The sequence below is a fragment of the Electrona antarctica genome (genome assembly GCF_951216825.1).
Source record: "Electrona antarctica genome assembly, chromosome: 11".
NCBI classification, from domain to species: Eukaryota; Metazoa; Chordata; class Actinopteri; order Myctophiformes; family Myctophidae; genus Electrona; species Electrona antarctica.
This window is the reverse complement of record NC_136792.1, coordinates 45,412,192-45,426,362: the sequence shown is the minus strand read 5'-3', so window position 1 is coordinate 45,426,362 and position 14,171 is coordinate 45,412,192. Positions and strand designations below refer to the sequence as shown.

The window sequence follows — 14,171 nt, the reverse complement described above, 5'->3', positions numbered from 1 at the left end:
AGCTTTTAGAAAATAAGTGGGAATGCGTGCGTGCGTGCGTGCGTGCGTGCGTGCGTGTGTGCACTGTATGTGTGGGTATGCATATTTAAACATCTACTGCATGTATGTGCGTGTTTGGTAGCAGGGGTGCGCAAGGCCTCGGTAGTTGGTACCCAGGCTTGTATTTTCGTTCGCATTCGGCTCAAAAATGAAAGCCTGAGGAAACACATTGGAAATTGTGGCATACAGGAAGCCTTGTATTACGCTAACCAATAAGGGCCGTCACTCCAAATGTGGTGACGTCAGTGTTCTCCGCCGACGGGAACCTATTTTGGTGTTATAAGCATTATACTATACTTCAGCTATTGAAAAATAGAAGATCTACAAGCTCATAGCACGGCACCAAGTGCCGCACTACGAGCTTGTAGATCTGCTATTTTTGAAAAATCCTGAAATGTGGCCCAAATCTTTAAATATATATTCTTTCAGAGCGAACGTGTAACTCAAATCTTTGCTTCTGGGGGATCCCTGGAACAACATATTTTCAGATGGGGGTCGGCGGCCAATTACATATAATTTTTGGGGTACTTGACATGAAATAGTTTGAGCACCACTGACACAGAAACATGAGGTTTTTCAGAAAACTGTCAGGATTTAGAAGGCATTTGTAGAATCGTCCTCAGGTCTCAATGCGTTACGTTGTGTTGTTGTGTGTGTGTGCGTCTGTATAGGCCCCTCCCTCCTCCTCACCGGCACACGTGCATCGCGTCGTGCGGTGAAAGCGCGGCGAGACGAAGCTGACCCGGGGCGTGCTGTAGGTGGCCAGGTTGTGCGAGTCCAGCACGATGCTCTGCTCGCACTGCGCCCCGCGGCACTCCAGCCCCGAGCAGTTCTTGTCCAAGATGGCCGACACGCGCAGCACCTCCTCCAGCTGTCGGCGCGACGCGCTCAGCTTCTGCGTCAGGTAGGCCGCCTTGTAGAAGCCTCCGCCCCCGGCTGCGCCCCCTCCTCCCGTCTCCACGGCAACCAGCAGGTCCAGCTGCGACGTGCCGCCCACGGGCTGCAGACTGAGCACGTGCAGCTCATCCTGCTTCTGCGCGGAGGCGGCAGCCGCGCGCAGCACCTTGAGCAAAAAAAGTACTTGTTTTACTTACTTATTCCTTCACCCTTTTTGGGCGGGAACCCCTTTTGGTGTTTTAAACATTATGTTATAATTTAGCTATTTAAAAATAGCAGATCTACAAGCTCATAGCGCGCCACCGAGTGGCGCGCTATGAGCTTGTAGATCTGCTATTTTTAAAAAATCGTAAAAAATGTGGCGCAAATCTTTGAATATATATTCTTTCAAAGTGAATGTTTTTAACTCAGGTCTAAATGGGTTAAAAGTATCAATACTGCAATGTGGAAATACTCTGTTACTAAGTAAGTAAAAGTCCCGGAATTCACAGTGTACTAGCCTACTGTAGAAGTACAAGTATTAGTATCAAAATGTTCTTCAAGAGCCAAAAGTTAAAAAGTAGTTAATTATGCAGAATGGCCCGTTGACATTTTTCAAATGTATAAAAAAATCTTTTTTGAATTCATATTTTCAAATGGCCGAAATGTATATAGGGCTAACATGGTTAATGTATGTTTTGTAATAATAATCAAAATCTAAAAAGTAACTAGTAACTAAAGTTTTCAAATACTGTAATTAATTAAGAAGAAAAAGAAGAATTAAGAAGTAAAAGTATTGGAAGCTGGAAATACTCAAGTAAAGTACAAATACCTCAAAATTGTACTCAAAGGACCACTTCACCACTTTTCAACATATCTTCATATAATTGGTCCGACTTCTCACTAATACTCATGATAAAATAGCACCATGTTTTTCTACTCGGTCTGTGTCTCATAGGAGGGCTGTAGGCAGTTCAGAAACCCATCCACCAGTGAGGCAGATTTTTTTCAAAAGATATTTAGATTTGTATTATCGTGAGAACAATGGCTTCCATTTTCGCATTGCAACTTTTCAGGAATAGTAAGCCTGCAGTTTCTATTAGCTTGGATTCCCCATCGATGATGTCATGGGTGGACGGGTTTATGAAATGCCCACAGCCCTCCCATGGATGGATAGGCCATACTCTCCGTAAACCAGCCTCAAACACCACAAGGCAGTCCCTCAAGTGGAACCCCAAGGGAAAAGAAAGAGAGTTCGGCCACGGAACACCTGGCGCAGAGACCTGGAAGCAGATACAAAAACTATATGGGCCACACTTGGGGACAGCTGGAAGTGTTGGCTCAGGATCGAGATGCTTGGAGAACTCTTGTCGACGGCCTAAACCCCAGAAGGGGTAATAGGCGTAAGTAAAAGTAAGTGCATCCCTCCCATGAGACACAGACTGAGTAGAAAAGAACATTTGCGGAATTTTATCATGAAAATTAGTGAGGACCTATTATATGAAGGCAGGTTGAAAAGTGATGAATCCTATGAATACTTAAGTAAATGCACTTGGTGTTACTTGGTTACACTGACCTTGAGCACGCTCCGGAGGTGCGTGGCCACGAAGTCGTGCGGCGCCACGCTCTCGAAGCGCACCGTCACCGCCTCGCGCAGCATCTCCGCCGTGGCCTGCCGCACGTGCACGCTCACGGGCACCGGCACGGCGAAGCGGCCGTCGCTCACGCTGGCGTTGAGCGCGTAGCGGCCTGCGTCCAGCCCGCCCAGCGCGATGATCTTGCCGTCGCGCGGAGAGATCTTGAAGAGGCTACGCTGGGCCTGGGTGGGGAGCAATGTTATTATAGTTAACACTTACTGTGCTAATGACGTGCACACACGTCCTCTCAACTAAAACCGTGGGGTTCATACACGTCTTTTAGGTCCTTATTAATTAATGATAGAAAACTGGATCGCTGTAATGAATATTTTGACAGCGGCTGTTGCTATTCACTTCCTTGTTTACAGGCCGACAAAACTTGCTATTATCTCTGGATCTACGGCGCTGTCCATGGTTTTGATCAGAACGCCGATGATTTAGCGCGACTTATTAGCGCGAGGTAGTAATGGAACATTATACCTCCCGGTTTTGGGGGGAAATGGAAGTAAAATTTTCAGTAAAATCTGCCCTCTGCTGGGGCACTATAAACGCCTTTATTCCCTAGAAGAAATTCCCTAACCAATCCTAACCTGTGCGGGCGGGGCGTGGCCGTAGGTCAGCGCGTCGTAGGGGTCGGCGTCCGTGGCGTGCAGCTGTCCGATCACGCCGCCGGGGAACTCGTCCTCCATGGTGACGATGTGCACCTCGAGCGGCAGCGCCACGGGACGGTGGAGGCTCTCCTCGATGACCCGCACCGTCAGCGTGGAGGCCGACGAGAGCCTCGGCTTACCGGAGTCCATCACCTGAGCATGAGGGGGGGGGGGGGGGGGGGAGGGGGAGGGCGGAGGAGGGGAGAGGGGGAGGAGGGGAGAGGGGGGTTAACCCATTTTGACCTGAGATCAGATTCTAAAAATGTCTTCTACATCCTGACAGTTTTCTGAAAAAGCTATGTTTCTATGTCAGCCGTTCTTCGATTTTTCAAAAATAGCAGACCTACAAGCTCGTAGCGCGCCACTCGGTGGCGCGCTACGAGCTTGTAGATCTGCTATTTTTCAATAGCTAAAGCATAACATAATGCTAACACCAAAAGGGGTTCCCGCCCCGAATGCATATTTTTCATATCAAGGCCCATTATTTATAATAGTCATTTGAGCCACAGCCATTTGATGAGATTTAGCCTCTCGGAACCAGAACTAAAGAATATTTTGTTGTCGTTGGGTAAGATCATGGCCACAATTCCATGCTGTATTGATGTTGGTACCATTTAATTAGGAGAGATAACGGGCAAACGTGTTGATCAAAATAACTGTCTGTCTGAATAACAATTCAGAAATTCAGACAACAAGTCAGACTGTCTATCATTGTTCATGACAGACAGACAGACAGACAGACAGACAGACAGACAGACAGACAGACAGACAGACAGACAGACAGACAGACAGACAGACAGACAGACAGACAGACAGACAGACAGACAGACAGACAGACAGACAGACAGACAGACAGACAGACAGACAGACAGACAGACAGACAGACAGACAGACAGACAGACAGACAGACAGACAGACAGACAGACAGACAGACAGACAGACAGACAGACAGACAGACAGACAGACAGACAGACAGACAGACAGACAGACAGACAGACAGACAGACAGACAGACAGACAGACAGACAGACAGACAGACAGACAGACAGACAGACAGACAGACAGACAGACAGACAGACAGACAGACAGACAGACAGACAGACAGACAGACAGACAGACAGACAGACAGACAGACAGACAGACAGACAGACAGACAGACAGACAGACAGACAGACAGACAGACAGACAGACAGACAGACAGACAGACAGACAGACAGACAGACAGACAGACAGACAGACAGACAGACAGACAGACAGACAGACAGACAGACAGACAGACAGACAGACAGACAGACAGACAGACAGACAGACAGACAGACAGACAGACAGACAGACAGACAGACAGACAGACAGACAGACAGACAGACAGACAGACAGACAGACAGACAGACAGACAGACAGACAGACAGACAGACAGACAGACAGACAGACAGACAGACAGACAGACAGACAGACAGACAGACAGACAGACAGACAGACAGACAGACATGAACACACAACCACGCCGGTTCTCACCTGGATGCGAATAACGTATTGGCTGGCCAGGTCCCTCCTGAACACCTGGTTGGCTAACAGCGTGCCGTCTTGCTCCAACACGAACTCTCCGCCTTCGTTTCCAGACAGGATGTGGAAGTCGAAGGGCGGGCCATTGTGGGAGGAGTCCTGGTCGATGACGACGAGCTGGACGATGCTGGTTCCAATCGGCTTGTTCTCCTGAAATAGCACAGGGGCGGAGGAAGAACTGTGTGGAAATGTGGCTCTGCTGAGTGTCGCCAAGGTTTGAGAACCACTGATGTAGAAGACATTTTTGGAAACGGCCTCAGGTCTTAATGGATTGTGCCAATGGTGAACCAGAGGTGGTAGAAATAAAATGTCAAATCATTAGCAATGACAAATATTTTTTTCTTAAATGGATAGATCCAGATCTTGATTCTGATGACATCACCACCTGTGGACCACTTTTCGAGGCTAATTAGTCAGAAGACTCCAGAACACAGAAAATCTAATGAATATTCAAAGTTCATGTTTTCTGGGTGCAATTGAGTTCAGGAAAAAAAAATGTCACCAGTAGTAGGGTTAGGCTATTTACGCTAGATTTCTGAGCAATTAAAATCTCGTCCCTGGCCCTGGCTACCCAATTATTTATTACAAAAAAACTAAACTAAATCTAAGCCTTCACACATTAAAAATAAATAAAAACTAAACTTGGAAACAAAAAGTTATAACTAAATAAAAATTAAAATTAAACTAAACTAAACCTGGGCCCTTACCTGTATGACGGTGGTTTATAATTAAAATGAAACTCTAAACAACCTGGGCCCTGACCTGTATGACGGTGGTTTATAATTAAAATGAAACTAAACAACCTGGGCCTTTACCTGTATGACGGTGGTTTATAATTAAAATGAAACTAAACAACCTGGGCCCTTACCTGTATGACGGTGGTTTATAATTAAAATGAATCTAAACAACCTGGGCCCTGACCTGTATGACGGTGGTTTATAATTAAAATGAATCTAAACAACCTGGGCCCTGACCTGTATGACGGTGGTTTATAATTAAAATGAATCTAAACAACCTGGGCCCTGACCTGTATGACGGTGGTTTATAATTAAAATGAAACTCTAAACAACCTGGGCCCTTACCTGTATGACGGTGGTTTATAATTAAAATGAAACTCTAAACAACCTGGGCCCTTACCTGTATGACGGTGGTTTATAATTAAAATGAAACTCTAAACAACCTGGGCCCTTACCTGTATGACGGTGGTTTATAATTAAAATGAAACTCTAAACAACCTGGGCCCTTACCTGTATGACGGTGGGTTATAATTAAAATGAAACTCTAAACAACCTGGGCCCTTACCTGTATGACGGTGGTGAGGTTGACCGGGGAGAAGGTGGGCGGGTTGTCGTTGATGTCAGAGATGTCTATGTTGACCATGACGGTGGAGGACATGGCTGGGATGCCACTGTCCAGAGCTCTCACTGCTAAGGAGTAACCTGAGACCTGCAGGGAGGGAGGGAGGGAGGGAGAGACACCTTTAAAGATCGTGTGCCGTGATTTTTAGCGCACCAGGGCTGCTGTCATACTATAGGGTTGGTGTTTACTACTGACGGTGAATCCGCGCCGTAAAACCCGGACCGGAGTGAGTGGAGTTGACAGGTCAGTTGGAAAGAGAATTACTAAAGAAGAGGAGTTTATTTTTTGCTTGGATTATTTTGGAGCCTCATTTATTTTTTGGAGATTAATTATTATTATTTGGATTACCTTTTTAAAGAAGAAGTTTTCAGTTCATTTATTTTGTTTTGGAGAAAAGTAAAACCCGGATTTTTGTTCAAGAGTTTTCTTTTGGGTTTAAAATGTGACTGAACTGAACTATTTATATTGAATTCCCCTGCTTGACATTTCGTTCAATATAAGAACCTCAAACTTTGAATCACTGTGTGGTGTCTATTTCTTGTTGTGAACTGTTGTGATTTCCAATTCCATTTGTGCATTTAAGAGTTTTATTACTGACATGATTTATGATTTATGGTTTCCTGCTATATACATTTAAGGGTTCATGTGAGGGTACATGCACCCTTTGTAGGGTTTGATTTATTTAATACCTTTATTATTGTCAGGCCCCGCCCTGACTGGCACCCCAGCAATCAACCAAAAGGTACCAAACCGCTACAGCGGTTCAGTCATCTAAAGTGCTCTGGGTATTGGAGAATAAAAATACTACCGTAAAAGATAAGATAGGATCGTATGAAACCGTACGCGTTCATACACAAGACACAGAAACCCCCAGTTCTGGATAACAGCTAAATGAATAAAATGTTAATTCTAAAGAGATTATTCAGCCTGTACTTGTTTAAAGGACACCGTCTCGCTTGGCTTATTCTCCCTTTTTAACAACACCCACACACATAATCTTTATTAATATGGCAAAACCCTTCCAAATGCCATATTTTAACTCCCCTCCACAGTAAGTTACTTTATTACGGCGGAATTTGATATCATTTCACGGCTGATATAATGGGATATAGAAAATCAAAAACGCGACAATTTCCATGCAAATCAACTCGGTCACACCTAGAGCCACGGTGGCACACGCTAATGGAGCATTTATCACAGAATAACCCATTTTGGGCGGGAACCCCTTTTGGTGTTTTAAAGCATTATGTTATACTTTAGCTATTGAAAAATAGCAGATCTACAAGCTTGTAGGTCTGCTATTTTTGAAAAATCGTGAAAATGTGCCTCAAATCTTTGAATATATATATTATTACATTTTTATTTTTTTTCGACGTCAGGCCTAAATGGAATAATTTCATGCCCCTGCACTGCAACACTTCGGACGTGTGCAAGTGAGTTGCTGATAATGCCTTTTGATTGCTTTGGAGCACATTTTCTGGAGGAAACAAAAAAAAAAGACGTTTGTGAGCGCAGTATGCTGGTGGCTCATTGGTATGGTTAATTTGAAGTTGTCACAAGAAAATCGAGCAGAGTTTAATTTTTTTCTGTTGGTATGTGACTGTCAGATACGTGGTGGGACACTGCAAGATATACAAGAGTATATCCACTAAGGCTGTCCCCGAACATTCAAGGTTCGAATGTTCGCTTGTTAGGGTTGGCACTCGAATCTTAATTTATGGGCTTGAACCATTTGTTTTTTTTGTTTGTTTTTTATTATTATTATTAATTGATTTACTCGGAAATATATCTCGGCGAGAATGCGATATGCATAATAAGAGTACTATGTTCATGTTGTGTTTACAATAATTTGAAAGTCCTGCATGACGGCAGAAGAGACTAACACAGTGACACACACACACACACACACACAGTCACACACACTATGCCCACTTCACTTCAATGCGCTTCTGAGAGTACACAGGTGAAACAAACTAATGGACGAGTGACAGCTAACGAGCAAGCTACACTGCAGCCAGCAAGCTCACAGAGACATTGGGAAGCATTTTTGATCATACGATCAAACGACAGTTGTACAGGTACTCACAATTACTTATTAATCATGTTTTGGGGCCTGCTTGAAAAAGTCATGGCTTTGAAATTCCTGCCAAAGTTCGAGTCCTAAAAACAGGGCTAGGGTACAGCCTTAATATCCACACACACGCACACGCACAGACACACACACGCACACGCACACGCACGCACACACCGTACTCCCTGGCTGCGCACATTGCTCACTTCTCTCCCGGTAAACTAGCTGCGGGCTGTGTTTTTTTTCTTCTTCTGTGCCTCCTTTATATTGCCGAATAATAAAACAAGGCCTAAGTAGACGCACTCGAGAAAATGAAAACCAAACAATAAAGCGGCGCCGTGTGCCTCTGGGAGATGAAACAGTAAACCAGAGGTGGAAAACAACTCACGACCTGCTTAGCAAGAAGAAGGAATCATTTTGAATATCGCTGTCCCGTATTGGTTGACGAGAGGAGAAGGAATCGCAAGCAAACACATGCATCCACACGTACACACGCCGGCTGTAAACACACACTTCGATCCTGCATGAGGTTGTGCACGCACGCACGCACTCACGGACGCACGCACGCACGGACGCACACACAGAAGAGCAAGCTTTTCCCAACAACAAGCGCTGTAGAGGATCTCAATGGGTATATTAACGGCAGAAGAGGGCTTTCAAGGCAGGCCAGGGGACACTGCGGGGGAGATATGGCTTGCTCAGAAAGAGCTGAAGGTGGAGGCCGGGGGTGGCACTGTGGGCTACAGACGGTTACAGATATATCGGTACATCTCTTGTTGTCATTGCTTACACGAAACAACAAAATTCCGTTCAGAGCTTCACCACCGGCATACCAATAAAACATACTGTGGAAATAAATAAATAATATACGCAAAGCGCAATAGTGCTCGACAGAGTTCAGCGATGCGAAGTTCAATGCAAAGTCCAAGTCCGGTACAGGACACTTATGATAGCCTATACCTTAGAGGACTATATAGGCTAGGCTAAAGGCCAACAGGAGCTACCGTACGTAGGTAACTTGTTAACACGTTTTTTCTTTGTTAACAACATAACAATTAATCTTAACCCATTTTGGGCGGGATGCTTTAGCTATTGAAAAATAGCAGATCTACAAGCTCGTAGCGCGCCACCGAGTGGCGCGCTATGAGCTTGTAGGTCTGATATTTTTTTTTAAATCGAAGAACGACTGACATAGAAACATAGCTTTTTCAGGAAACTGTCAGGATGTGGAAGACATTTTTAGAATCTGATCTCAGGTTAAGATGGCCTGTCTTTTCATCGTCTCTCTGTACCATCTGTCTGAAACCTTGTTACTTTGTTGCTACTGTCTGAAGCTTGAGAACGAGACCTGTATAAATAAGGGTTAAATAGAAGAAAAAAAGAAGAAAAAAACAGACATATCCAACCATATGCTCCTTGTCGATAAGACTGTATATCATTATTCATATATGCACTAGTGATAGATGTATTGTAATAGAGGTACTGCTTGTTGACTCATACACTTATCCAGAGATACAGTGCAGAACAGATGTCTGAGACCAGCAGCTCAGCATTTAGATTTTTGTTTATTTAATGTGTATTTTGACTAACTCTTCACCCTGTGTGTGTGTCTTGTGTTTAAATCTCACTGCATGCTGTGACACACGACCTTCCCTCCAGGAGCAATGAAAGTTTACCTTATCTTATTCTTTACCTTGTGCGCATTGTGCACACACACACACACACACACGCACACACACACACACACACACACACACACACACACACACACACACACACACACACACACACACACACACACACACACACACACACACACACACACAGGGGGGGATGCTGCTCTCTGTCTGATAACCCCCAAACACACTTCTTTCATCAGCCTCTGCTTTGATCCCCCGCACGCCCTGCCTGCCACTCGTTCTCTTTCCGAGCACGCTCACATCCGCTTGCACCGCGGCGGCATCACGGCGTGCACTCATGAATTCTTTATGACGGGGATCCAAACACATCTGAAAACTTCAAGCACTTCCACGCAAGAAAGGAAGAGAAACAGGTCCGGGAATTTAACCCATTCAGGCCTGACGTCGAAATTAAAAAAAAAAGTTTTCTAAATCATGACAATTTTCGGAAAGATTTGAGGCACATTTTAACGATTTTTCAAAAATAGCAGACCTACAAGTTCATAGCGCGCCACTCGGTGGCGCGCTATGAGCTTGTAGATCTGCTATTTTTCAATAGCTAAATTATAACAATGTTTAAAACACCAAAACGGGTTCCCGCCCCAAAATGGGTTAATGGTTAATGTGGTTAAACGCTAACGTGACATGGATGTGTTCCAGGTCTCAATGGATTAAAAGAGCTGGTGGTCAGAATGTACTACTGTGTGGGGGTGTGTGTGTGTGTGTGTGTGTGTGTGTGTGTGCGCGTGTGTGCGCGCGCGTGCGTTTCATGTAAATGCGTTTCATGTAAATCTGTTATTGAAGTATGTTTAGCTGCTATTTATCAGTTCACTGAGTGTCACTGATAGGAATATCCTTCAAACTAACCGAACCCTGCAAATGACCTCCTCATAGCGGAAAGGAAATCGCTGCCAAGTGCTAGGTTAAACTCCAACAATGATTTAATCAATACGGGCCTATTAATGTTGTCTCGCTACTGTAGATATATATAGTCTATCTGGAGAGAGAGGGGGAGAGAGAGACTTGTCTGATATCGTTCACTCATTCAGCAATCCGTATATATATACTAGGAGTTCCATGTCGGGCCCTATAGTGAACTCATTGGAAAAATAACCCTAACAGAATGCAGTTGAGGTTTTGCTCAGGGACCCATCGACGAATTACCAGGGCTGGGAATGGAACCTGGGACCTTCTGCTTCCCAGGCGGAATCTCTACCTATTCAGCTAAATGTTTGTTTCGGTGCAAAATGATGTTGATCTTTTCAAGACGTATTGTTGTGGGATAAGATGAGCAGTGGTGTGCATATGCAGACATTTAGAGGGGCAGGTGCTCAAGTGGGAAAAAGGGCACCTTGTGCAGCGCGTGGAACCGGCCGGTTGCCTTAATAGTGTGAGATTCATAGATTTTGGGGCATAAATAATATATTAGAAGCTTTTTTATCAAGTCTTGATCAATGTCACCATGGTCCACATACTGTGGACCATTTCTTTAAAGGGCACATTGCTGTCCAGAGGGCAAGGGCAGGTGGTGCTCTAGCACCCCCTAGTGTCTATCTGTGCACGCCACTGAAGATGAGTCCACTGTATAGGCCAGGGTGTAACGATTATCTCCATACATTCAGATATCTCAGCATTCATACTTTGTTGCATGCTGTGTTGCACACCTAAAATTAGCAGATCTACAAGCACACAACGGTGTTGCGCTGAAATACGCGGTGGGGTTGAAGCTATAGGTCTGTGCGCGACACCAGCGTGCAACTAAGAATAACAGGCACGTTTACCGTGAGAACAAAAATGTCATCATCACAAGGACATTGATGATAATTCCTGAAAATGAGGTCATGGTGTGTGTGCGTGTGCGCGTGCGTGTGCTCGTGTGTGTGCGTGTGTGTGTGTGTGCGTTTGCTTACTGTCTCGCGGTCCAGCTGCTTGTTAACCTTGATCATGCCGCTGAGCGGGTCGATGAAGAACTGGTTGTCTCTGTCTCCGCTGACGATAGAATAGAGGATGGCCCCGTTCACCTGACTGTCCACATCCTCCGCCGTTAGCTACGGAACACACAGGTGCACGCACACACACACGCACACACACACACACACACACACACACACACACACACACACACACACACACACACGCACACACACACACACACACACACACACACACAGTTTGAGATATCTCAATTGTTATCATCCTCGTTGTTATTGTGTGCAGGAGACCCGAATGGACCGCTTCGGTGCTGTCCTTTTTGGACCAATGTGCTTGACTGTAAAATGTACTGTTTGCATTTCATTGTCTAATAAAATGATCAATCAAAACACACGCACGCACGCACGCACACACGCACGCACGCACGCACGCACGCAGAAAATACCCCGCATAATCATTATCAGGCTCATGGCATTTGCAGTGATGCATCGAAAGCATAATGTGCCCTGCTGGTAGCTCAGTCTGTAGAGAGCTCACTCGCCTTTGAATTGCAAGGTTCTGGGTCACTCTGATACCAGCTGGCACCGCCGACTCAGCGTTTGAGTAGCACGATAACTAGCTGTAACTAAGACCAAGCACAGGGATCTGAAGGTAGTCCCACAGCTCCCTCCATCTCCCTGGGCCTTGTTAACGGCCAGGCTACAGTGGGGAATGAAAGGAAATGTACAGTATGCAACTATAGGTGGCTGCACCGACAATTTGTCCGTCCCGCGGGGGGTTCCGTATTTACTGTTTTTTTTCTTTTCTCTTAACACAACCGTTGCCGGGATTCCTTCAAAATAGGAGTTCTGGGGTTCCGGAAAGACATAGCCGCTTTTACTCTGAACGCCACGACCCGGAAACAATCCACTAAAAAAAGTTTACTTTACATTGCTAGTTTACATTGCTATCGTTTTAATTTATACGATATATGATCCAAAAAGCGTTCATATTTTGTGGGAGAGACGGATGAGGAGCAGAAATGAAGCGCCAGTATATCGATCCATTCAAAACCACGGAGAGCGCCCTGGATTAGGAGAGACAAGTAATTCTTTCCGCCGCGTCAACGGTAAGCTAATTTGAGTGCAGAGCGTAGCATACGGTAGCCGAAAGGCGAACTGACAAATAAAAAAAAGGAAAAAATTCAGAATATTGCTCTCTCGCCCGGTATCATTGAGGATGCGCTAGGACGTCCACAGACTCCCCTCGGTTCGAGTCCCTATGACGTTTCCAGACGTCCTATGTACAGAATGAAAATGAACACCAGAACTCACCTTGACCACAGACTCTCCGATGGCAGCGTCCTCCGACACCACGGCGGTGTAGAGGTCTCGGCTGAACACGGGCGCGTTGTCGTTGATGTCCGTCAGGTTGACGTTGACCGTGGTGACGGCGCTGAGGGGCGGGCTGCCGCCGTCGCGCGCCTCCACCGTCAGGAAGTAGTCCTTGCACATCTCGTAGTCCAGAGGCTTCGACACCAAGATGGCACCTGGGGTGGACACGCCGGGTGGACACGGGTTGGTACACAAAGTATTTTTTCTACAAGTCCAATTCACGCACATTTCATGTGCCGTCAAGGTTGCTACTGTAAGTCTGGGTTGCTTCCAGCACCTGGCAGTTTTAATGAACCTATTAATTCATTAATTAATTAATTATATACTATAGGACTGAGGCCGACTCTACCAAAATGTCTTCTAAATCCTAAAAGTTTTCAGATTTTTTTTTCTCTGTCAGTGGTGCTCCACCTGTTTCATGTCAAGGACCCCCAGAATTAGATGTATTTGGCTGCGTACGCCCATCTGAAAATATGTTGTTTGCATTGGAGTGCATTGGAGTGCATTGGAGTGGCTGCACCACTCAACAATCATTAGCCCGCCCCACGGCCCCACACACACACACACACACTCACCAGACAGCGGGTGTATTTGGAACTTCCCGTGCTCGTTGCCCGAACGGATGGTGTACGTGATCTCGGCGTTGGTCCCGATGTCCTTGCTGGCCGCGTACACCCTCAGCACCTCCGTGCCCAGGCCCACGTCCTCGGGCACCGTGGCCAGCTGGTCGCGGCGCTCGAACACCGGAGGGTTGTCGTTGATGTCCAGCACGGTGATGGTGACGTTCACCAGGGACGAGAGGCGCAGCGGCGAGCCCTGGTCGGAGGCCCGCACCGTGATCTGATAGGCCGGCTGCACCTCGCGGTCCAGCACGCGCTCCAGGGCGATGATGCCGGAGGACTTGTCGATGGAGAAGGAGCCGCCGGCGGAGTCCTCCAGAGAGTAGGTCACCTTGCGGCTGGGGCCGGCTGGAAGAGGACATGCAGAGAAGAG

At 46.0% G+C, this 14,171-nt stretch overlaps 1 protein-coding gene across 1 annotated transcript in view; it reads right to left on the bottom strand.

The window, feature by feature from the left end:
* LOC306932174 (protocadherin Fat 3-like) overlaps positions 1 to 14,171 on the bottom strand; it is a gene marked incomplete at its 5' end in the record, with an annotated part of 118,947 nt that overhangs the window by 34,853 nt on the left and 69,923 nt on the right. Inside the window, 8 exons of the mRNA XM_079513872.1 lie at positions 730 to 1,102; positions 2,492 to 2,728; positions 3,143 to 3,355; positions 4,717 to 4,914; positions 6,067 to 6,210; positions 11,784 to 11,921; positions 13,119 to 13,333; positions 13,754 to 14,146. Coding sequence (XP_079369998.1) covers positions 730 to 1,102; positions 2,492 to 2,728; positions 3,143 to 3,355; positions 4,717 to 4,914; positions 6,067 to 6,210; positions 11,784 to 11,921; positions 13,119 to 13,333; positions 13,754 to 14,146 — 1,911 coding nt within the window. The remainder of the gene's footprint in view (positions 1 to 729; positions 1,103 to 2,491; positions 2,729 to 3,142; positions 3,356 to 4,716; positions 4,915 to 6,066; positions 6,211 to 11,783; positions 11,922 to 13,118; positions 13,334 to 13,753; positions 14,147 to 14,171) is intronic.